This window comes from Miniopterus natalensis, chromosome 1 (genome assembly GCF_054644295.1).
Source record: "Miniopterus natalensis isolate mMinNat1 chromosome 1, mMinNat1.hap1, whole genome shotgun sequence".
NCBI lineage: Eukaryota > Metazoa > Chordata > Mammalia > Chiroptera > Miniopteridae > Miniopterus > Miniopterus natalensis.
The window spans coordinates 56,255,241-56,281,178 of record NC_142081.1 but is presented as its reverse complement, the minus strand read 5'-3'; the positions used below and the strand labels follow the sequence as shown (position 1 = coordinate 56,281,178).

General features: G+C 42.7%; 1 protein-coding gene across 1 annotated transcript; it reads right to left on the bottom strand.

Annotated features, from left to right (window-relative positions):
* Window positions 1-4,703: 4,703 nt before the first annotated feature.
* GATM (glycine amidinotransferase) lies at window positions 4,704-20,527 on the bottom strand. Its single transcript, XM_087814681.1, has 9 exons — window positions 20,459-20,527; window positions 18,806-19,024; window positions 12,447-12,642; window positions 11,490-11,680; window positions 10,419-10,556; window positions 10,114-10,278; window positions 8,563-8,626; window positions 7,750-7,866; window positions 4,704-5,758 (listed from the first exon to the last, which is right to left on the bottom strand). The coding sequence occupies exons 1-9, from the start codon at window positions 20,525-20,527 to the stop codon at window positions 5,646-5,648; spliced, it is 1,272 nt and encodes a 423-aa protein (XP_087670807.1). The 3' UTR covers window positions 4,704-5,645.
* Between the last annotated feature and the right edge of the window lie 5,411 nt (window positions 20,528-25,938).

The following is a 25,938-nucleotide window of genomic DNA, read 5'->3' as shown; positions in this document are numbered from 1 at the left end:
TTTCTTTGTGGAATGGCACTTCATAGCCTGTGTCTGATAATCTGATATCTGGAGTCCCTATGGATATGTTTCTGTTGAATATTGTTTTGCTGATGGGTCTTTTTTTCTTCCTGCATCTCTCAGTCTTTGGTTGTGTGGGGTGCTTTGTATATAAAATTTTATTTTTAGAAATAATTTGAAGCCTAGATGGATGTTAATTTCTTCAAAGAAGAGTTTGATTTCTTTCTTTCAGGCGCCTAGTAGTGCCAGCAATCTGGTATCATCTTAATCCAATTCCAGGCCAGAGAATTTTCTGGACAAGCCAGATGATTTGCATCTGGGCTGCAGACAGTGCAAAGACTATTTTACATTCACTTCACCTTAATTCCTAGTATGCAGCTGGGGTCATGCACAGCTTCATTGGAGCCCAAGACAAAAAAAAAACCTCGGTACTACCGATCCTGTCTTTATAAAGTTTAATATTTTGTTCATCCTGGGTTTTTTCATTAATTCTATTAATTAACTGGCAATACTGCATTAAAGTATCATTTATCTGGATTACTGAGTTTTTTGGTCCCCCTAAATTTCGTGCCCAATTTTGTTCACTTACCTAGCTCTGCTCCCAGTCTTGGTATTTCCACATTTGCTCTGGGATTTGTACCTCCTGAGAGTTTGAAGAGACAAAGTCGTGGGCCTCCCAATTTCCTATAAAATCCCATAGTGATTTGGGGGACACTCTCTCAGTTTCCTCCTTTATAATGTTATTTAGAATTAACTGTCTAAAGATTTCAACACAACTAGAGGCTGAACTGGATTAAACATAAACATTTATCTTCACTTTCCCCCAAAACTGCCCTAAAATGATAGCAGAACAAGGTAAAAACCCACAAGTACTGGGTGAAGGGGAAAGAGAAAACAGTCACTAAGAGCTGTCCACACATTTTTGGAAGCTGGGCAGCTGATGGAGGAGTGATATCTGATCTCAATTATCCGGATATAGGAAGCAGAGACCCACTCCCTACAGAGACAGGTAACAGAAAGTGAGCCAGTTCTCCCCCCAGAAACTCACAGAAAATGTGTCGTTCTCATTACCAGTCATCAGGGAGAGGTGACAGTTTGAATTCAAGTGTTATGGTCTATAATACACATTTACTGTATCACCTCAAAGGCTATTTGAACTGTCCCATATTACGTCTGGTCAGGTGGGACCTAGACCTAGTACAACTGGACAGTGTTCTAATAGACTATATTGATTATCTCAGAAACTGAGGGTCAACTAAAGGTGACCTTACTATGACCATAAATCATATGACTGATTGGGGATGATTGATTAACTCCAAAAAAATCCAAGGCCTTGCACAGACTGTAAAATTCAGGGTGACTGCGTGAGTTGGAAGGATAACAAAATGGAGCTTGGGCTGGACTGCCCGGGACCTTTGCTGTGATGCAGCCTTGGGCTGTGACGCATGTCCTTACTTTAACACCGTTGCTGTGTTGTGTCCTTTCCCTGCAATAAACTGTAGGTTTATAAGCATTGTCATTTTGAGTCCTATGACTCTTTAGCAATCAAATCTCACTTAACTGTTACTGTTAGTGAACTAAGTGATGGGAATCTGAGTTGTTCTTTTTAAGTTATTCTCTGAAAAGAATGTATGCATCCAAAAAATCGACCCCCCAAAAAATCCGAGGTAGTGTCTTTTGGCTTTCTCCTGAACTATTGGGTGGTATTCCTGTGTTACAAGTTAACAAACTATAGTGGTCAGATCAATGACCTTTATTTATTTTTAATGTTTTTATTGATTTCAGAGAGAGGAAGGGAAAGGGAGAGAGATAGAAACATCAATGATGAGAGTCATTGATTGGCTGCCTCATGCACGCCCCCTACTGGGGATCGAGTCCGAAGCACAGGGAATGTGCAGTGACTGGGAATCAAACTGCAATCTCTTGGTTCATGGGACGACACTCAACCAACTGAGCCACACCAGTGGGGCCATGACCTTTATTTTTAAAGGCTATTCCTGAAAGGAGTATTTTGCTTTTTACTAAGAACTAGACCTGCCCTACAATGTTAATATTATTTTTATTTAAAATTAAGTTTACTTTTTATGACAATGGTTCATCTTAATATGCATAACAGTTTCCTCTAGACAGGGAGTTACAAGGAGGCTTGGTGTTCCCTAGGAAGAGTGATAGTCTGAAGTTGTTGGCATGTTATCTGGATACCTGAGAGCAGATGGTGGCCTCCTGCCTGCTGCAGATCACAGAGAAGCCACTGGGTTGTAGGAGTGGTAGGTGACAGATAGAAAACTGAGAGCAGCTGTGGTGGAGACTAGCTGCTTCTGTTTTCCTCCACAACACTGACAAAAGAGCATACCCAAGAGCAGTGTCACAGGATCTAAAAAGAGAGACTTCATTAAATCATTCAGTTGAGCCATCTTTGCTGGAAATATTGTCTTGTTTAATAACAATGCAAAAAGCCAATGGAAGGGACATGATGAGGTGAGGAAGAGTCCAGGATGGCTTGGTGAAGAGTCATGTGTGATACTGCGTTGAGCCTGCAATGCCTTTGCACATCCAGATAGTGTCCACAGGCAGTTGGGAACAGGACCTGGAGCTTAGGATAGGTCAAGACTGGAAGTCTAGGCACAGGGCTTCCCTGCCACATGGCCCCTGGGAGTTATCAGTGTATATGGGGGAGGGGAAGCCTTACATACAGATGAGACCACCTAGGAGGATCTAAGAGAAGAGAGAAGACTGAAGGACAGGACCCTATGGACATCTACCTCTTAAGTGCAGGAAGAAGATAATTCAGAGAAGGAGCTTGACTATCAATAAGAAGAGATGGGAGAGCCCTGGCCGGGTGGCTCAGTTAGAGCATCGTCCCGCACACCAAAAGGCTGTGGGTTCAGCTGAGTCGGGGCACATACCTAGGCTGTGGGTTTGATCCCTGCACATACAGCAGGCAACAGATCGATGTTTCTCTCTCACGTTGATATTTCTCTGTGTGTGTGTCTCTTACTCCCTTTCTCTAAAAAAAATCAATGGGAACATATCCTCAGGTGAGGATTAGAAAAAAAAAGGAGCGATTGGTATCACTAGTATCCACTGGATGCCCTTGCTGGTTTGGCTCAGTGGTTAGAGCGTTGGCTCTCAGGCGGAAGGCTCACGGGTTTGATTCTGGCCAAGGGCATGTACCTCGGTTGCAGGCTTGATGCCTGGCCCTGGTCAGGGCATGTGTGGGAGGCAACCAATCGATGTGTCTCTCTCACATCCATGTTTCTCCCTCCCCCCCCCCCACTCTCTCTGAAAAGCAATGGAAAAAATATCCTTGTGTGAGAATTAAAAAATAATACCCACTGGAAATGACACCTGAGAGGTCAGGTCAAAGATATCATCAGTACTTTGCAGTGATAAGGCAGAAATCAGATAGCAGGAGATTGAGGAATAAATAAAGGTGAAATAGTGGAGACAGTAGTTGTATTTTCTCTGGAAGCTTAGCTCTAAAGAAAAATGAAGTTGTCAGAGGGATAGTTTTTGTTTGAACATTATTTTGAGCATGATTATTTGCTGAGGGAAAACACACAGGCTGGAGTCGTAGAAAATATGATCACTGATGCAGCTGAGAGAGAGAGATTAGGATCAAAGGACAGTTGTATGGATTAGACCTGGTTAGTACGTTTGGCTCTTTCTGCCGCAGTGAGGGAAGTGTCTCTTTGTAGAGGGTTGAGAAGTTAAAGGCAAATGATGAGAGGAAGGCCTGATTTTTCTCTTTAGAAGCTTAGTCAGTCAAGGCAAGGCGAGAAAGAACTTTAACCAGAGAATGCAAATGCAAATAAATCTGTACGGGATTGGACCCTAGCAGGTTTGGCTCAGTGGTTAGCGTGTCGGCCTGTGGACTGAAGCGTCCGGGTTCGATTCCAGCCAAGGGCACGTACCTTGGTTGCAGGCTCGATTCCTGGCCCTGGTCAGCTCGAGAGCAGGAGGCAGCCAATAGACGTGTCTCTCTCACATCGATGTTCCTCTCTCTCCCTTCCACTCTCTCTGAAATGCAATGGAAAAAATATCCTTGGGTGAGGGTTTAAAAAAAAATCTGTACGGGATTAGAACAGAAAAGCTGAGGGAACTGACATGTGATGGCCTCCATTTTCTCAGTGAAAAATGAAATAATATGATCAGGTAAGAGAGCATAGTGAAGGTTTGGCATAGGCACTGAGCGGAATGTGGAGGGGTGAGTAATACAATCGCGAAGTAGCATTTTGGCCTGGGAATATATACCCCAAGTGTGCACCAATCCACAAGATTGCATAGACTTTTTAAAGCAGGAGTCAGTTCAAGTTAGGACTGACGGGTGTTTCTGTCATGGATGAAAAGGACACCAGGACCCACAGGAGCTAAAGGTGTTGGCAAGGACGAAATCTAGCCCCCGCCACCCAGATTTTTCATGAGTCAAAACATTTAGCATCTTGAACAGAGACTCTTTTTTTTTTTTCTTTTCTGGGGCCTAGGATGAGTCCCTTATATTCAGAAGACATTCAGATATTTTTGAATGAGTAAATTAATGAACAAAATTGGACTCTGTTAAACACTTCTGAATACAAGAATCAGGTTTAAATTTTTATCTACTAGGGATGGATATACTGATTATCTCAGAGCATTAGAATTCTGTCCCAAGAGTTATATCCTGTCATTTACTTATGCTCAAAATAATTAGGCTGACACCAAACTTAATAGAGTCCATTCTGTAACACAAAACTTTATTAGAATAAAAATACAAGTACAGTATTCAACATTTAAAATTATTTCACATCACATGTAGGATTTACCTGTTAGTTTTTTTAATGCTTTTAAAGCCTGAACTTTAAATAATTTGCACATCTGTAAACAAATCTTAGGTTACCAAAGATGCAATGTATCCATTTGATACTGAATATCAAAATTTAGAGATGGGAACTGATAGTTATATCCTATTGCACTAAATAGTTCTGTAAAAATTTAGAGAAGAAAAAGAGATTAAAATAAATCACTTGAAATGAGGTAAGCTGTATGAAAAGGTTTTTAGTAGCAAACATCACCACTGTTGAGATGAGAATATTAGAAACCTTCATGGAAAATTTACGTACATGTTTGTATAGTCTAGGTTAGTTTTTTAAACAAAAAATAAAAATTACTGAAACTCATTATTAGAAAAAGAGACAATTATCTGGTTCTACTTAAGATTTCTAAATCTTTCACTCAGAAAAAAAGAAGTAATACAAACATTCACAAGTGTAGCAAAAAGTAAAAAAAAAAAAAAAAAGATTAGGACCAACAGTTCAAGCTGCCTTTTGGAAAGAAAATTAAAAACAGAGGTAGATGGTTAAATATTAGTGGCCAAGTTACTTGAAGGACTAATTTCTGTCTTGGTACACATTCACCAAATTTTTATGCTTGAAATCAAACAGCAAATAAGTTTAGGAGTAGAGAGTAAGACCTAGCACAAGTTATTTTCCTTGTAACAAAGAAAAGGAATAAAAATAAACCAGGCTTACGACCCCTGTTAAGGATATGATTGTTTAAAGCACTACAGTTCATGCACTTCTTAAAGCAGGAGGTTGAACTCTGTCCCTACGCTTCCTAGGGCTTCCCAGGTTTGCTTGAGGCCAAGCCACAAGCCCCGTCAGGTGTGGTCAGTCAAAGTAGGACTGTAGGGTGCCTCGGCGCCGGACATCGCAGGTCCAGCAGTGGAAGCCTCCTCCCAGGGAATTGGCGCTACGAATGTTAACCTTAATGGTACTGATACCTGCATTGAATGAGAGAGATGTGGCCAGTTAGACGGGCCCACATGAAGATGCTCCTACAGAAAGTGAGCCTAAAGACGGGCGGGAATCCTGCGGTTCTGATCCTTAAGTCTACACCCAACCCAGGGGAGTCTTTCAATATTATCCTCACCAGTTATATTTTATCTGCTCTGTTCCACTTCTGATATAAAACATTCACCAAAAAGTCAGCAGAGACCCTGAAGTCTATTTTGTGCCACTGACTATCCACAAGCCAATAGGAAGGATGAGCGCACTCGTCTGTCAAATGTTCAAAACGATCAAGCACTAAACTGTCAAGGCCGTTTAGAATTATGCTTTAACTATGTCGTCAGACTGTTTCTAATTTCATCGTGTCCACTGAGTAGGAAAAGTATAATTTTCCCCACCTGAAAGGTTGACTGTACTTACTCACATACAAGCAAAGTTGATCTGATAGAATTAACGTTACCAGGCCACCTTAAGGAAACAACGGAACAGAGCTCATATTTTAATATCTGGGTTGTATGGTCATACTGGTACTGAAGCTACTGAGACAATTAATTAGTATAATCTGGTACCACTTGTGTTGACTTGGCCACGAGATGCCCAATCAACCAGTGGTATTTAGGAAGAATCCGTTGTGGTTGGCATAATGGGGTTTTAAAAAGAAAATCTGTTCTCCTCCCTCAAGAACCCATTATTTTGAGGGGAAAGATAAGCTATAGAGTCACTAAAGTTTCCACTGGTATCGTCAGGGAGGGGAAGGCGGCAGGAGTCATCTGGAAAGACTTACCTGAGAAAGTGAGACTGAGCAGGGCTCTGAAGAGTAAGAGGAGGTGGGACAGAGGTAAGGAGTGGGCTTGGGATAAGGGGTGAGCTTTCAAATGCAAGCATTATTTCCTGATAGACAGATGAATCTGTCCTATTCAGACTGCTAGATCCATATTAATCCTGAGTTGGAGAGAATTCAGTTACTTGAAAAGGTTTGCTTTAACAAGTTCCCTGGGTCTAAAGAGACTTTTTTACAAATAAAATGATAAATCAGATCTTTGGTACTCGATAATATTTTAAGTTGACAAACAATAAAGTTGTACTGGCTGAAGAAACTGAACCCAAGCAATTGGGTTACCTAATGAAAGCCAGGGAAAGAAGTGGAGTAACATTCGGGGTTAAATCATTAGACTGGGCTCAACCTGACTCTGACAGGCGAATCCTTTTATACTAACGCTGCTTTAAGAAGGGATGTGTGAAAGGGGCAAGTAATTTTTTTCTGGGTAATACACCTGAAATAAATAAAAACATGACGCAATTACAACAAGTTTACTTACCTGGCTTTATTTGACACCCAGGATACGTCACGTATGTTAGGAGTGATCAACACACATACTTCTGCACTCTATATAACAGCTATATGCAAATCCTTTCTTTCGACACTTTCCTCCCTAGTATTAGAATATCTGGTCTAAATTTTGAATATCAGGATAAGCAAACTCCAACCCAAGTGAACATCAGTTCTGCTCTTTAGTCTAAAGTTGAATGATTCACTGACATCCTCTATTGCATTTCATTACTTTGTTCACTGTGCTTATCACACATTTAAGTCACTTACGTGTCTGTACCCTTGTGTCATTTACAATATGTAACGACACATTCCTTTAAAGGATGCTCAGCAATTTCTCGTTTGAGGAAGGGCTGACTAATGTATATGCTCAACTACAAAGGGGTAGTTCTACACACATGGGCACCAGGAGGTTATGTAAGTCACAGAGGATGGGCAAAGTTATTGCTAAGGGAGTGACTGAGGGGCCCGGGATGGACTGCCAACCTTTCGAGGTTATGATTGTTGAAAACAAAAATATTGTCCATCTACAAAATAGTAAGTTGGTACCTCTAAAAGGAACAGAAAAAGAATTAGACAAAGCATAGATGAAACCTAGCATGTCATTTCTTCAGTTCTTCATACATGACAACATGCCTCATATATTGTACATACCCAGCTTTTCAAACATCTTTTGAATCGGGACTTCATTGGCATCCACCATAACGCGCTTTTCATCGAGCATCAGGACATTCATGGAAAGCCATTTGGAAGACATCCAGAGCGGGTGATCTAAAAGTAGCCACAACTTTTATTTATTTATTTATTTATTTATTTATTTATTTATTTATTTATTTATATATCTTTATTGATTTCAGAGAGAGGAAAGGAGAGGGAGAGAGAGAGATAGAAACATCAATGATGAGAGAGTCATTTATTGAGCCAGCAACCCCGGGCATGTGCCCTGACCAGGAATCTAACCCCAATTGCCTGGATCCCAGGTGGAGGCTCTAACCGCTGAGCCACGCCCGGCTGGGCTAAAAGTAGCAACGACTTTTAAATCAAGTCTGCTATCGTTTTTGTTTAAGGCAAGGATTTGAAAGTGAAGAATATTAAAGTGACAGTTCAATTTTCAGAGTTCACTTTCCCTGCAAAATTTTTATCTTAAGACAATTTATAAATATTATGAATCAAGCTATACTCATTACACATGTGGATTTCACTTTATTTACAAAGTCATTTCTTGCTTTACAAGATGTTATTTTATACTGATTTCCCCCATCTTTTCACTCTCATTTTCTATGGAAGGAGAGGTTGTGAACACAAGTGCAGTCTTGTTCTAGTCTCCATAGTCCCAAGTGCCATTCACTCCTTACTAGGGAAATGTTTTCTCTAAATGTCTAAAATTTGAGCTGCTGTCTGTAAGTGAAAGATTCTTGGTCAGTGAAGTAATCATTTTAGTCTGAGGGTATATAAAAGTAAACCTACCATCTGGGATGACTGGTATTGGAGGAGTAACTATGGTCCATCCTGCTTTCTTGAAAAGATCAATCTGCAAGACCAAAAAAACCCAAGAGGCATAAATCTATATATACTATTCTCATCATTTTTGGTCTCTGGTAGTCCTTATGATTAATAATTATTTTTGAGAATCTATCTTCTCAATTGTCAATATAAAGAAATTAAATTTTCAAGCCATTTGTATGATTTTGTCTGAATCCTAATTTAAAATGTACATAAAATCCCCAGATCACCAGATTAAAATTTAAAAGTAACAGAAATGTTAAAACTTTTAAAAATATTCTTGTGCTTCTCTCAGGTTTCAGAAATTTTAAAATACCAGACACTTTTTTTTTGAGAAATCCTCTTTAAAGAAATAGAAAATGTTTCCTAACTATTTAGTTATGAGAAAATGTGACTGTGTCAAACCATAGTCCATCCACTTCATAGTCCGTCACTTTGTATCTATGACCATGGTATAAAGACAATGTTAGGGCTGTACTACCAAAGAACACTAATTGTCCTTAGGGACCTATTTATTATAGCTCAGCCGTCCCTATGTTCACTTAGCACAGCAATAAATTATATTAAAATGAAATGTATAATTAATCTTCGTCATTGGATCTAAGTTTATGGGATAAAATGAAGAGTGATATGGTAAAATAGTGATTTTAAAAACATGTACTACAGCCTAACAAAGAACAAAATTACTCACCACCCAACTGGAAGTGGGGAGCAGAAGTAGGAAGCATAGGACCAGCCTCCCTCTGGGGTAGGGCTGGCGGAAGGAGGCCTGACCCACGAGAGAGGGAAGAAGACACCCATTGCCCCTGGGCAGTGACATTGCCCAGATAGGCAGGGATCATCTTGTTTGCAGTGCAGCTGCAACTGGAACCTCGGCTGCAAGTTATGATATATAGCAGCCCCCCTTATCCATGGTTTTGCTTTCCAAGGTTTCAGTTACCCGTGGTCAACCATGGTCCAAAAATATTAAATGGAAAATTCCAGGTATTTTGAGAAAGAGAGAGAGAGACCACATTCACATAACTTTTATTACAGTATATTGTTATAACTGTTCTATTTCATTATTATTGTTGTTAATTTCTTACTGTGCCTAATTTATAAATTAAACTTTATCATAGGTATGTATGTATAGGAAAAAACTTAGTATAAATAGAGTTTGAACTATCCATATTTTTAGGCATCCATGGGGGAATCTTGGGACATATGCCCCGTGGATGAAGGGGAACTACTGTAATATCGCTCTGTTCAATAGAAACATACACATAGGCACAAACCCGAGGCTCTCACAGCAGCAAGCAGCCAAAATCTGATGACACTACACTGTATGTGTCCGAGTGCTGGACTTCTTGTAGTAAATATAACATAAGCAATCCAATTTGGTCATAATAATGTTGAACATTGCTGAATTTGTCATTTGGAACCATTAGGAATCACGGAAGTGTTTAAAGTTAAAAGCGGCAATGACTTCAACTGCTACACTCTGTTACTTTTCCAGAGTCCTCACAACTTCCTTACCTGGTGACACGGTCGGTCCGGGTTGGAAAGCACAAGACCAGGTCCAATGATATTGAAGGTGGCATCAATATGCATTGGATTGGGATCTTTAAAGGAGAGGATATGCACTCTGTAGTCTGGAGCAAGATGCCTGCGCATCCATTCAATGCCCATGTAGTTTGTAACCTGAAAACAAAAGGAAGACATAAATCTATAAAGATTTGGTTCTACGATCAGAAAACTAAAAATAGGGTGAAAATATCTGAATTTGTAAATTGAAAAATACAATATTAAAGTGTGAAATTTCAGAGGCAGCCTTTATCAACCTGGCTTCTCTGTGCAAAAATATCTCTTCCAGCTCGAATGAAGTCAGCAGCATCGAAGCACGGCTCGAATTCAGTCGTCACAAATTTTCCCTGAGCAGCCAATTTGTGTCTGTCTTCTACAGAATGAATGGGGTAATCCTGATTGGAACAAGAATGAACACACACAATGCACTGGTTCATGAGAAAATTATTTATAGGACATTCATTACTAAGAAAATTAGTCTATCATCATCATTTCCCAAAATATCGCTACCCTGTTCTAGACTAAAACATGCAAGATGTTGGGCTATACTGACCAAACCAAAAAAACCAACTAACAACAAAAAATGGCACAACGGCAATTTCCTGATACTTAGAAGCAAGTGGTACAGAGGCAGGAATGATTCTGAAAATATCCCATGGCCCCATACATTGATTTATGTCACTACCTACAACATTGAAAGTCAACAGGATGAAGTCATTCTGTTCTTTTGGAAAAGGAATTTGGTCCTGAGCCTACCTCTTACCATAAAATGAGATGCCATGTTTCCCCTGCCAAATTTCTTTGGGTGTGGTGGAATGAACTTATTATTTATTTCTGTCTTTAAACCTCTAGAAGAAATTTTGTTTTTTTTTAAATTCTTTCTATAAATGATCAAATAGTAAGTGACCTAATAAGGGACATATACTTTCTTTTACTGTGAATTTGGCCTGTAGACCAAATTCTTTGGCCAAATTTTTTTTCTAGAAGAGAACAGAGTCTGGTGAATTCTCTCTCCACCAATGACTAGCTGTGTGCCTTCAGGCAAATTCTGCTGCTCCCTGTAATAGCATGATACTGTTTCCTCATGGGGTGATTGTGAAGTGTAAACAGGACTAAGCATGTAAATAACACACTTAGCTCAAGACCTGGTATATGGTAAGCACCAAATAAGTATCAGCCATTATTACTGTTATTATCACAATATCATTTACTCTTATTTTTTATCAAAAAATGCGTAACAAATTCAAGGTGTCAGAGAATCTCCATTTTACTCTCTGTGGATGATTTAGAAAAGTTACTAATACGGGCACCTGTAGTTAGGGACTTACCTGGTCATAAAGCTCATCAGCCATTGTGGGCTTAGGAGCCGTGGTCCACTTGGCACCGCGGTGGAAGTAATCTTTGATAATTGATCGGTATGCGCGGTACTCAAAGAAGCGAGCGCGCCAGGCCATGGGAGCCTCGATAATCTCATTCCCCACGACTATCAGGATGTCTCGAGGCATCGCACCATATAAACCTGTCGGACCAGAAAGACCCGCGACAGCCTCAGTAACGCTAATCGCCAAGACAGAGAAGTCTACATACTACGATTCCATTTTTTGGTTAAAGAAATGTACAGAAAATCTGTATGTGTGAATGTATAATTATATGCAAATGGAAAAAATATGGGATGATAAATACTAGATTGTTAACATGAATTCTGTGTGAAGATGGTGAAGCCAAACAAAAAAAAGACAAAAGAAAAAAATGGAAGCAGTAGGGTCCTTGGTCAAAGAGGTCCTGAACCACCAAGTTTTCACCTTTTCTAAGCTTTTTTTTTTCCTACACAGAAACAGAGTTGTTCAGGGAATATATCAGTGCCACAAGATAAAAGCTGGGCCAAGGATCACTTCTAGAACTGTAAAGTAGAACACTGAACTCAGGCACATGAGCAATCTTGTAGCAGAGTTGGTTAAAAATAAAATGGGAATGTTTCTTTTCCTCTCTTAACTTCTGTTCTTGAGGAAAATTAAATAGAATCCACTGTTCTTATGTAACAAAATTACCATAAAGTTAAGAAAAACTGATTCTTTCAAGGAGATTCCAGATTTACAATGTAGTTTTGAACGTGTACATCTTAATCATATCAAAAAGAACCGAACTGTTCCTAAATAATCTTTAAAGTTTTGAAGAATTATTAAAACAAAGGAATCTCTGAGAAATAATCAGAGTTTTCTCCTTACACATTAAGAAAGAAATTCAGAATTAACACACTAGCAGTTTAGGGATCTGACATCACTTACCCGTAGACTCAAAATCAGGAGTTTTATACTTTAACGACCAGTCAATGGGGTCAGGCCTCCTCACTGTCACTCCTTCCATTTTTAAAATATTGCACATTTCTTCAATTTCAGCAACAGCCTTTTTCAAATGATCTTTGGGAAAATAATGGCCTCCATGCTTCTGGTAAAACGGCCAGTACTTTTCATATGTGTTGGCCTAGAAGCAGAAGAAAACACGACTCATGATAGGTTTGCGGGTGGTGAGCCGTGACTCGTATAGCTTAACGGAAAGAGGCTGAGGCCACATCTTGTCCAGCATCGAGCCCCAGGACGGAGCAGTGTCCCTGGGAAGACACTCAGTATTTGCCGAGTGAGGAAGTTCTAAATGCCCTTGCTGTTTTAAGACCTTTTGTTTCTTTTGTCTGATACCATTCACAGCATGTCTGCCCTCACACTGGCTTGGAACCCTCTTGGGCCAGTTTGTACACGCTTCGTAGACAAAACAGGACATAAGTGGTCCCGTTAGACAGTCTCAATGAAATCAAAGAAGAGCACAAATGACAGGGTGTAAGACAATAAAAGGACACCTACGGGCTATCCATCTAGAAAATCACTTAAAGGTATTTTGTAGGGAAATAGAGAGCCGCTCTCTTCAAGGTTAGGGACATACTCTCACATATGCTTTGTTTCTCTTTAAAATCCATTAGTGATTTCCCCATCCAGCAGAATTACCACTTTGCACAATTGGCTGCAGTGCAAGTCTGCCTCCGGTGCTTCCTACCCGCCCGGCCGACATGCCTCACCCCACCACGCCTCTCCTCTCCCCAAGCCATTCAAGCTCGCATTGCTTCAGGTCCTTTTGCCATAGAAGAAAGTGATATAATAAACAAATTCACACATTTTTTAGTAGCTAAAAAAAGCTTAACATTTATAAAGTGACCAAGGATTATATGCATTTTAAAAGACAACTGAATGGAAAACAGTCGAATGCTTTTAAAAAAGCTTAATTTGCTAAAAATTACTGTTAAATTAGGATAGGTACAACTGTACAATATCGATTTTCAAAAGTATAAAAATCGAGAGGATTCTTTATTGGGATTGTTTTGCGTGTGGCTACGTTCCCAGTCAATTTAAAGAAATACATTGGGAAATGTAGGTGATGCATATGGATATAATTTACCAAGATAGATGAAGCAGAATTCCAGTCAGAAAATCCAAATAAGAAAAAGCCTTGGACCTTCATCAAAAGGTTGGCAAAACAATGTACATTTATATATTTTAAGTTTTAAAAAAATGTTTAAAGCAGGTATTTAAAAAACATTTCCATATATCATTGATTAAATGACCAACTACCAGTCTTGATCCTGTCAGATAAGACAATTTCAGATAGCGGTAAGTGCTATCAGGAAGGGAAAACTGAGTAATGAAATATAGTTAGTCTGAATGTCTAGCTCTTTAATGTCAAAGACAATGTCTTTTCCAGATTTTCTGTCTATAGTTCTATTTTCACCTCAGCCTAATAAATATCGAACATATGGAAGCAGACCTGACCCTTGTTAGTTCAGTATCTAGGTTCACATCAGTTAGGCTGGAGCTGAGCCTGCTGGAGAAGGGGTAAGGAGCTGAAAAACAGCCCAGCCAGTGTGGCTCAGAGGTTGAGTGTCGACCTATGAACCAGGAGGTCACAGTTCGATTCCTGGTCAGGGCACGTGCCTGGGGTTTTGGGCTTGATCCCCAGTAAGGGGCGTGCAGGAGGTGGTCCATTGATGATTCTCTGTCATCAATGAATTGATGTTTCTATCTCTCCCTCTCCCTTCCTCTCTCTGAAAGAATCTGAAAAACAGGTCTTTAGCAAACACAAAGAATGCCAGTGAAGCTCTAAAACAGAGGCTGGCAAACTAAAGTCCATGGGCTAAATCTGCCCTCTCTGCCTGTTTTTGTAGATAAAGTTTTAAGGGAACAGAGACACATTCATTTACGTACTGTCTATGGTTAGTTTTGCACTACAATGGCAGAGTTGACAGTTGAGTAGTTGCGACAGAGACCTATGATCTGCAAAGTATGAAATATTTATTATCTGATCCTATATAGAAAAGTTTGCCAACCCGTCTAAATTATTAGTTAGTTGCTTTACTTTTGAAGATCAATAGGCAAACAACAGACTCAATATCTGGCCCATGAAAAATGTTATCAATATTAAAATTTTTAGTACTTCTGTTTTTTATGAAAAATTTTTAATGCTGCCCTTGCCAGTTTGGCTCAGTGGTTAGAGCATCGGCCCGCGGACCAAAGGGTCCTGGGTTTGATTCCAGCCAAAGGCACGTACCTCGGTTGCAGGCTCGGCCCCAGTCGGGGCTCAAGTGGGAGGCAACCACTCGATGTGTCTCTCTCACATCGATATTCCTCTCTCTCCTCCTTCCACTCTTTCTGAAAAAGCAATGGGAAAAAAACTTTTTAATGTTGACACTGTTGCAGATGCCCCCCATTTCCCCTCTTTGCCCACCTCCACCCACCCTGTCTCCCCCCTCCCTTGGCCTTCACCGCACTGCTATCCATGTTCATTGGTATATAAATATATTCTTTAGCTAATCCTTCTACCTTCTTTATCCAGTCACCCTCCCCTCCTCCCCTTTGGCACCCGCCAGTCTGTTCCATGTAGCCATGTACTTTTTAAGATCAATCTACTCTTAAAAAAACAAAACAAAAGCACTCCACAGTTTTCTACGCCTAGGAGGTCCTGCAGCAGCAACCACAGCAGAGGGTAATAATGACTCTTTATATTCCTCTCAGACACATCCCGGTACTGCACCCATTCACCGCTTCCTCCTTCTCATGCCAGGCACATCTTTTATAATCCACTGCGGGACAAGAAGCCTTTGAAAAGTTAACACTGGGTCATGGCAGGTGCACAGCCTGTCGCCTTGCCAGGCACATTCCGGGGTAGCCTGTGTCACTATTTGTGCCGAGCGAAGCTTGCCTACATAAAGTAAACTTCCCCGGGGAGAAAAAAGTTGTTTGAACAAGTGGCTAAGGTTGGACAAAGTCCAAGTGATCAGGGTACATTACATTTTCCAAGAGATAGCTGGAAACGATTTATACTTCCTTTATAACCCTGCTAAATGAGTTAGCAATCATTTACCAAGTGTCTGCAAGATAAAAAAAACCACACACACTAAAATACTGTTTTTAATAAGATTATAGAGATGTGGCTGCATTCCTAGAAACTCTGTAGTCTTTCAGAGCCTAAAATCTTTCAGCAGGGTGGCCAAGTGGATTTTAAAACGAACTTTGAAAGGATCAATAGGAAATCTCAATAGAAATTTCTTAATTATCCAGGTGCAAACCTATTACATTAATTTTGATTGATTTTGAATTTCATAAAACGTCCTTTACCAAGGGCTTTATAAAAAAAGACAAAAGCAAAACAAAAAGCACATATTTGGTGGAAAGTATTCATTATGTTTTGCAGAATTAAAAAGCCATATAGCTTTTAAAAATTGTGCTTCCTGACAACAATGTTCCTCACTCCCCTAAAGCTTCTCTAGCACTTATATCTTCCCACGCGTCTTAAGCTCTAATTGCATGTAAACTGTTCACTACATTGTTTTATCTTTCATTGTCCCCACAGCTGATTAATACATCTGTGTCATTTTCCTCCAATTAAAAGGTAAGGCCCTGCCCCCAGGGGTCATGAATGTCTTAGGCTTGCTTTCCTCTCCCTCAATACCTATTTTTTAGTATGTGGCATAAAGCAGAAATATCCAAAGAAATGAAACCAGTACTGCTAATGCTACTACTATCTACAGCCATTACCCCCCAATGTACTTTCGTAATGTAATTAGCAAACTGGATCCATACAACTACAATGAGTTATGGCTTTGTCCTTTAAAATACTCAACATGTAACCTTTTACCTTCAGATTTAATTGTGTTAGGTAGGTAGCAAGCTTCTTAATATCTTGATTTTACGGAGGCCCAGAAATTTTGTGTAAACTTGCACAAGGTCAAACAGCTGATTCACTGAGACTAGTTATCAGGCTTTTATCAAATACCCAATTCAATCCTGTCTCCCGAGTTCAGCCTGGTTCACTTCCCACAGTCCCATGAAATTACGAAGTTCAAAGTTATAAATCAAGTGACATAAAACTCAAAATAATGTCTGAGAATTCTGATTACATAAGATCACACAGTATCAATAATTTTAAAGACAAGTAGAAGGATAAACTAATGCCTGAAACTGAAATTTAATTTCACTTAATTAAAATGGTTAGGGGATGGGACATCTTTCCAAGAAAAGACTTTAAAAAGATCATGCCTTTTAAAACATGTGGCCCTGGCCGGTGTGGCTCAGTTGATAGGAGCGTCATTCTGTACACTGAAAGGTCATGGGTTCAATTCCCGGTGAGGGCAGATGCCTAGGTTTCAGGTTCAATCCCCCGGCCCAGGTCCAGGCCCATGGGAGAGGCAACTGATCAGTGTTCCTCACGCTGATGCTTTTCGCTGGTGCTCTCTCTCCCCCCCCCACCTCTCTCTCTCCCTCCCGCCCTTCCCCTCTCTCTAAAAATCAATGAAAAATGTCCTCAGGTGAGAATTAAAAAAAAAATTAAAACATGCAGACGGTATATAAATTAATCTGTTCATCAAATTTCAAGTATCAACCCTGCCGGCATGGCTCAGTGGTTGAGCGTCAACCTATAAACCAGAAGGTTCGATTCCGGTCAGGGCACATGCCGGGGTTTCCGGCGTGATCCCCAGTAGGGGGCATGCCGAGGCAGCCAATCGATGGTTCTCTGTCCCTCTCCCTTCCTCCCTCTGAAATCAATGGGAAAAAAAAACCCTAACATATTTAAAATCTTTTTCAAACATCAGAACCACAAGTAGTTTCAGAACAATTAGAAGTTATTACTTTTTCTATTACTCTGACTTCAAGGTCTAAGTCAAGAATCATTTTCTTTCCAGCTATGCAGTACCTGGTCATTGTTTTTTCTTTAGCTCTCCGGCAACTTCAGTCCAATTGCCTTGCCAGTTGGTTGGCCTAAGATACTTAGTATTAGTCTTCATTTCTATGTGAACATAGTATCTCTCCAAATATAAGTTATTTTCTGCTAATACCTTTGGGGGCCTGGTACAATGTAGGCAACATTTCTTTCTTTTCTTTTTTTAAAAATATATCTTTATTGATTTGAGAGGGAGGAAAGGAGAAAGGGAGAGAGAGACAGATAGAAACATCAATGATGAGTCAATGATCGGCTGCCTCCTGTACGCCACCTACTGGGGATCGAGCCCGCAGCCTGGGCCTGTGCCCTGACCGGGAATCGAACCTTGATCTCCTGGATCACAGGTTGATGCTCAACAGCTGAGCCACGCCGGCCCGGCTATAGGCAGCACTTCTGATGATGACAACGGTGTAAAACAACTTATTTCCTCAACCCACATTACAAATACAAATGTCAATATTCAGGAAGAACTTAAATACACTGCAGATATATTTGTAACCCATGATGGGAGCACAGGCTGTCTACAGCGTAGACGGCACTCCCTCAGATATGGGACCTTTATGCCGTATGTAACCTGAACATCAAACCACGGAGGCCCTGGCCATAGAATATCACAGATGAAGAACACTAGGAGTTTTTTAAAAGGGAGGTATTACTTGTTGCAGGGAAATCCTAAGCTTTGTGGAAGGTGCCACTGGAGCTAGGTGGTAGTAAGAGGGGTGCTGGAAGAAGCGTGGAAGAGACCTAGGTGGGAGCAAAGGCGTGAGGCTTGTTAGGGCATTCGTGAGTAGTCTGGTTTGGCTGCTTATATGGTTATCTTTAAAAGTCTGCTGGAAACCAGAGTGGAATATTACAGGTGAGAGAGACCCAATAGGAAGGCACATCTGCTAACCTGCCATACGAACACATCTCTAAGATGAGTCAGTGAGTGAAACGGGGAGTCCTGGAAAGGCGGACAAGAGCCAGATTGTGAAGGACCTTGAATACCATGAGGACCTGATCCTAAGCAAAGAGGTAGAAAATACACGGGGGATGAGTAAGACCAGCATGAGGAACATGACTGAATTTTGGTTTAAAAAAAAGAGCAAATGGGGGAAGGGGATCCGTTAGGAGTTAACGGCAACAGTCCAGGCAGGAGATGACCACCTGACCTGAGCCAGCAGCACAGGGGTGGACGCAAGGTTCGTTTTGACAAAGGGCTTGTTAGATCTTGGAGAATGTACGAGGAGGGTGTGGCTGACATGGAAACCAAAGATGATTCTTTCGTGTTTTAGCCTGAGTACACAGGAATGCCCGAAACTGCAGTTAGGGGAGCGGGAGCGGGAGCCAGGCTGCCGAAGGTGAGGCGTGACCCCGCTTCAGACACGACAACACCCTTCCTTACCTTCACCTCCACCGTGAATGGTGGGACACAGGCGTTTTCCGCTCTGCCCACTATCACTTCCTCTAAGGGGTCCCACTCATTGTAGGAGGAGACCGGGCAGTCCTTGGGCAGGGGATCAGTGGCCTTGTCCTCGGCGGCACAGGAATTCCGGGAGGAAGCCGCAGCTGCCTGGGTGCTCTGGAAAGTTCGCTGCACCCATCCCGTTAAGGTTCTTCCAAGCTTCCAAGAAAAAAGGAAAGATTATGGTGAAGTACTGTACAGTAAGCGCTTGGGGGAGGGGAAGGAGAGGTGGGATGAGACGTTTAAACTTTCTGGAGAGCGTAAGCCCAGGTGTTAGTTTACAGGTGGGCCGTGGTTACAGGTGAGTTTCGCCCCCCTGTTTACCTACACATTATCTTATCTGTTATGTTAACCGGTGTAACTCTCTAAAACCCCTCAGAGGATTCTGTCCCGACCACCGTACACCCCAATTATATCTCAGAATGGTTTTCTGCGATCAAGCTTTAATCAAACTAAGCAGCTCATCTGCGGATGCTGGGCCCCCTCTCCCCAGAAAGCCGCAGAAAGCTGCTCCCTGTCTCCCTGCCAAGACCAGCGGGGAGGAGGGAGTCTCCTTCCCTTCTCAGTGTCAAAGATGAGACCTTTTTCTCCCCCACAAGTGAAAATACGTAAAGGGCTTTATCTTTCAAAACAATCTGTTTCAAACCACATTTTTTCCATTGCTGACACACATTTCACATTCTTTGGCACTTGGATTCTGAAAATGACCAAGCGCCTGCCATCTCCTCTGGTTTAGGGACGGCCCACGCCCCCCTGGCCAGGACAGGGATCCGCCCAGGCACACATGGAACAGCTAGAAAGGAGATCTCAGAACGTCACAAGAAGCCTTTTGAAAATGCAGGGCCTGTAGAAATCAAGAGCAGGGGGAGTCCCTCATCCACAGGGCAAACCTCGAGTCCCCAAACCGCTGTCCCACTCTGTTAAAGCCTTAGGAAGGGCGCAGAGGGGGAGCCGTGGGGGGACCGAAGCAAGGAGCGCGGCAGCTGTTCTAGAAGCAATCGCTGGGGTAGGGGGTGACGGGGGGCAGCCAGACTGCCTTGATATTCGGGTTTGAGGAGCTGGGGAGGGTCAGCAGCGCGCACTCACACACCAGGGCAGCGGCGGGCGCGCGGCGGGCGGACTGAACTCGCTCCAACTTCTCGTGGCGACTCAGGGCTCGGTGTGACCCTTGGAGTGGGCCTGCTCGCTCCCCCTCGGCCCTCAACCCCCACTTTGCCTCTCCTCCCGCCCACCCCACACGCATGCCCAACTCTAGGCCCCCCCGAAGGCAACGAACCCGAATAACAACACCCTTTTACTAAGAGGTATTAGGTGCCGCCCCATCCCCTCACTCTGGGCCTCCACCCCCGAGGAGCGCAGGGGGTCCGGCTGGGGAGGGCGGCGTCCCCTGCGCGGAGGGCGCGCAGAGACCTAATGTGCCCACGGGGCGGGACCCCAATGAATGCCCCCTGTCCCCGGGGACACCGCCAAGCTCCCCGCTGCCAGCAAAGCCTCCTGAAGCCGCGCTTCTGGGGGGGGGGGGGGCAGAAGGGACCAGATCTTGCAATGCTGGTTGGGGAAAAAGCGAGGGAGCGAGGCCGGGGGCGCACGCACCCGAGACCCGATGTAGTGCACCGCCTCCGCGCCGCGGCTCCCGCCGCGCAGACACCGCACCCGCAGCATCGCGCCGCGCCCGCCTGGTCCGCGAGCCGAATGGTCCCTGCGCCGCGCCGCGTCCGCCCGGCGTCCCGAGAGCGCGCCCGCAGCTGGGTGTCGGGGCGCGCGGCCCGCGGCCTTTAGTAGCCTCGCCCCGCTCCGGCCGCCCCCTTCTCGCCCATTGGCTGCTGGGAACAGGTGGCGGGGCCTCCGGACTCAGGAGTGGCCAGGGACTGCCCGGGGCGCAGGGTCCAGCGCCCCCCGCCTGCCCTTTTTGAGGCCCGCAGGCGGGCGACCAGCCCGCGGGCTCGCGCTGCGCTCAGGAGCGCCGCCGGCTGCACCCAGGGAGGCCCGCGAGTGTCCCAGGGGAGGGGAGGGGAGGGGAGGGGAGGGGAGGGGAGGGGGCCGCGACTTCCGACCAAGTCAACGCAATAGTATATACAGCTACTGTTTTAAGTTCACGTCTGTGACTTTAAGCATGCCAGACTGAGTACAGTCACGCGTCTAGCTTCATCTGTGCGCACTGACCCAGTTCCCTCGTACTGCTGTGAACGAACCACCGACAGGTTAGGTGGCTGCGGAGGGAACAGCGGGAGTGAGGCTGGGGCGCTCAGCTGGGGTCGGGGCGTTCCTCTCCCCCGGGGGCGCTTTCCGCGCACTAGCCCGGTAGGTGTTCTTTGGAATCCTTGCCGTTCCAAACGGCCTTTGGCCCTGTGCCCCTGGCTTCAGAAACTCAAATCATGAAAATAGAGACAAATGTGGGTCAGAAGTAAGGGAGGACTACGGACAGTTTCTTCCCTTCCGTTTCATGTAGTTAAAGTTTTGTTTCAATTTGATAAGGCTACATTTGTTAGGAAAGGAGTTTCCTAACAGTGCAAAGTCTTAATGGCTGTGGATTTGTGCAAAACTAGAGAACTCAGTTTAACGTTTAAGCTCCTAGCAGGAGAGGGGACAGAGAGCTTTGAGTACTTCATTTGCTCCACTTACAAAATATGTAATTATTTATTTTTAATGAGCTGCCTTTTAAATTCTGGTGTCTCGAACTTGTTTTCCAAAGTTCACTGATGGCAGGCCCCAACCAGGATGCCATGGTGGGAAGATCCGTGCAGAAGCAGTGGGGGGAGCAGGGTTCTAATCTTGCCTCTCTATAGACTACTATGTGTCTTCTTGAGTCGCAACCTTCTTATCCTGGAAGGGAAAACAATTGCATTTATTGTCCCAAGCACACAGGGTCGTTGAGGGGCCAAAAGGAGAGTCTGTAGGCACCGAACTTGGTGTTGCGCTTGAGTTATGTGAATATGAGGTAATATTTTATCAGATATAACAATAAGGAGGCCTCCAAATGTGATCATAGGGTGAAAGGAGTCAGTAAGTCTAGGTTTATATCTTAGCTCTACTACTAACCTGCTGTCTGACCTGGAGCTAGTTTCCTTTACCTTCTAGTGAAGGTTTTGGGAAATTCCTATTTCTTAAAATTTACAGAGTGCCTTCCCCAAACAATTAAATGCAGTAATTTCCAGGGTCTAATTCTCTCAGTGGACTTTGGGTGGCCAGAGATGTGCTCCTCAATAAAGAAATTTCAGAGTACAGTCAGTATACATAACAAATGGTATTGACATTATTTTATGCTGTTTCTGGGATCTGAGGCCTCCTCATGGCACTCATTAAAAACAATCTTTTAATTCTGCAGATGTAAGAATTGGGAGTACCTGGAAATCACGAGGCTAGGGTGTCATTAGGTTTTACATTAAAAAAACCTCTTATTATAACCATAGGACATACACGTACCTCCTAGAATCCAGGGGAAAGTTTGTGGATAGAGCCACCAAGCCAGTTCTGCTACTATAAAAGCAATTCAAAGCACTTTCCTCACCCCCTCTTCTATCTTATTTATTTTTTGCTCTTGGAAAAAAGAAAAAAAATCTGTAACCATTTTTAGATTGACCTCATCAATTAGAAGCACAAGTATTCCATACTGGCTTGTTTGTCTAATGCTGGGCCAAATCTGTAAAGTTATTGATGGGTGGTACCTGGGAACTCCCTGGTCTTTAATTGCTGCTTTTTTTTTCTTCCCCCAGATGAAATGGCATAGACTGTGAACTCTGGGCTGCTTCTTCCTCATTGGCAATAGGTTGATTTTTGTGTTGATGTATGTTTTCATTTCTCATTGATATATACCTAGGATTGGAATCGCTGCATCATACGGTAACTCCATGTTTAACATTTTGAGGAACTGGCAGTGTTTTCCCACGTAGCTGCACCAGTTTCTCATTCCCACAAGCAATGTGTGAGGGCTCCAATTCCTCACCAACACTTGGAACCCATCATTTTTATTATATCCTAGTGGTTGTGACATGGTATGTCATCGTGGATCTCATCTGCATCCCCCTGATGCCTAATGATGTTGAGAATCTGTTCATATGCCTATTGACCATTTTGTACATCTTCTTCGGGTCTCCTCAGTCTTGATGGGTCCAAATTGAAACGCCTTTGTATAGGGAGGGACTGATGGCCATTTACAGGAACTGACATCCTTCCTTCACGTGAGGCAAAATCAATAGTTGTTTAAAAATACAGTGAGAATACTTAAATAGATTGCATAGGACTCTGTTTAAAAACACTCTTTATCTTTAAAAAATTATGAAAGGTAAGCTCAGAGTTAAATGATTGAGAGGAAATTTCTCTTTTAGAGTAAATAGGTAGTGAATACAGTTTACTCTTAAAGAATTAAACAATGGGCTCATAAGAGACATTATCACCAATGTTTCCTTTGGAGGAGGCTTGCTTAGAATTTAGTAGATAATGTAATAAATCTGTTTTGAAAAAGGTATTTTAATATAAATAAACCCATATAGAAAAGATAAAGTATTTTTGTTCATGTTTGTGGGGGGTGGTCTATCACATGGCCCTGGCCTTAATGGTGCTCAATTAATATTTGCTGACTTTAATTTTAAAGTCACCTCCACTCTACTTAACAATAATAGCTACTGTTTACTGAGTGCTTATGATGTGCCAGATGAGAGCTTCATATATGTTATCTCATTTACTCATCTATGAGGACGTGTTCTTACAATAATTTCATGTAGATGAGGAGACCGAGCCTTAGAGAGGTCAAATAAATTGTCCAGAGTTAAACAGCTGCCAAGTAGCTGACACAGCCAAATTATTTTTTTAATTCTAAATTCCACACATTTTATTTATACTTTCAGTTTATACAATTACCCTCTTTTAAAAAACATTTATCTTTATTGTTGAAAGTATTACAGATGTCCCCTTTCCCCCTCTCCCTTGACCCCCCAACCTGCTCCTGCCCCCCCAGGCCTTCCCTGAACTATTGTCCGCCCATGGGTTATGCATACAGTAGACGTATGTAAGTTCATGGTCAATCCCTTCCCGCCCCCACCCCATCTTTCCTCTGAATACGTCAGTTGACACAGCCAAATTCAAACCCAGCCTGTATGCCCTTCATTTCTATACCTCTTGTTTTTCTCACAAATTCTCAGGGAAATAGCTGTTGCATAACACGAGGTATACATGTAGTCCAGCTGCTCCTAATGCCTGACACTGTCCTGTGAGCTGCTTCAGGCTGTGTCACATGCTCCCATCACCCCTCAGGATATCTCTGAGTGTTTCTTCCAGGAGCTATGTATCAGATCGTTCCCTTCTCAGGATAACACTGTACCTGTAAGACTGTGTGGCAATGGGTCTTTGACAAATTAAACTTTTTAAATTTAGCTATGTCTATAGGTCAGACATAGCTGAAGATAAAGACCAGGACATGGTATGAGACTGACAAACAAGCACAGAAGGGAGGGCATTTTAACACAGGTGTAGTGTTGCCCCGTGCACTACAGCCAAAGAACGGAGAACATCAGGAAGGGCAGGAACCCAAGGGGCTGTCCCATCGCTTCTGGGAGGAGACTACGGATTCATTCTCGCTCAAGTCCAACCTTAAGACTTTCAGCAGGGGCCAAGAGAGCTCCACTCACCTTGCTGGAAAAGTTGTGCCTCACATAGGCTGGCCCTTCATTTCCTAACCCAACAGCCACGAGCACTGGCGGTGCTTGCCCAGGGGTGGGTCACCTCTCTAGTCAGCACCCGAGAGAGAGGAAGGCATATGGGCCAATTCCAGAAGTGATGCAGAGGTTGGTGAATCTCCATGATTATGTTACATAATGTCAGTACCACAGAAATTTCTTTGCCTGTGAACAATTTTGGGTTTTACAGTAAATATCCTTTGGATGCCCTTAGTGGTGGGAAGGTGGCTCTCACTGGACCTTCTTCCTCATCTCATTCTTTCAGCCCAAATTCCTCCCCCAGGACTTTTTCAACCCTCTCCAATATGACCCACTATTTTCACTTCTGGCCCAGGTCCTCAAAAAATGTTATGAAATGAGAAGCAATTAAATAACCAACAAGTAGAGAATGGGTAAGGAAATTACCACGCAGTCAGCATTTGGCCCTTAACTGAACAAATAAAAAAATTTTAATGAGTATTTCTGAACTAAATGAATGCATTTAGGATTTAGAATAACTTCACTGAAGGCTAAAACATGCAGCCACTAATAAGAATGTTTAAAAAGAGTTTTAATAACCTGGGACAGTTCTTATGTCATGCTGTTAGGAAGAGAATATGAAATTGTACATATACGGCAGTCTCTCAACCATGTTGAATATCTATGCATAATAAAACCCTGGAAAGAAATTCACTAATTTTTGTTGTTGTTGTTGTTAATCCTCACACAAGGATATTTTTTCCATGATTTTTTTTTTTTTTTTTTAGAGAGAGTGGAAGGGAGAGGGGAGGGGAGAGGGAGAGGGAGAGACACACTGATTGGTTGCCTCCCACTCAAGGGGCCAGGAATCAAGCCTGCAACCAGGGTATGTGCCCTTGACAGGAATCAAACCTGCGACCCTTCAGTACGTGGGCCGATGCTCTAACCACTGAGCCAAATCAGCTAGGGTGGAAATTCACTACAATTTTAATAGTGCCTATTTGGATAAGATATATTCTTCTTTCTGCAACTTGTATCGTTTTCTCTATGAGCCGTTATTACATTTACAATCAGAAAAAGAAACATAAATGCGATTTTTTTTTTTAAGAAGCAAAGGGTTCTGTTTATACCTACAAGAACTCTCTTGTTGTCACAGATGTTTTCCCTCGCAGCTATGCCCCAAGAAAACTGTAGACACTGTTCTGGGAGAAAACCTCCCAAAGCCACCTGGCTGCTCTCGTGTCCACACACGCCACGATCTGGCAGGATGGGGAGATTAGTGTGGGAATGCACTTCTGTCTCTCCTGCACTCTGCCCAGTTCTCTCAGGTCTGTGCTTGCTATTTCAATTCTGCCTATCCCGCTTGTTGCTGTGAGGAATTTTCCAGAATTATCACTCCCAGCAAAAGGAACTTCTCTAGTTGGGCCCTGGGAAATGGAGAAA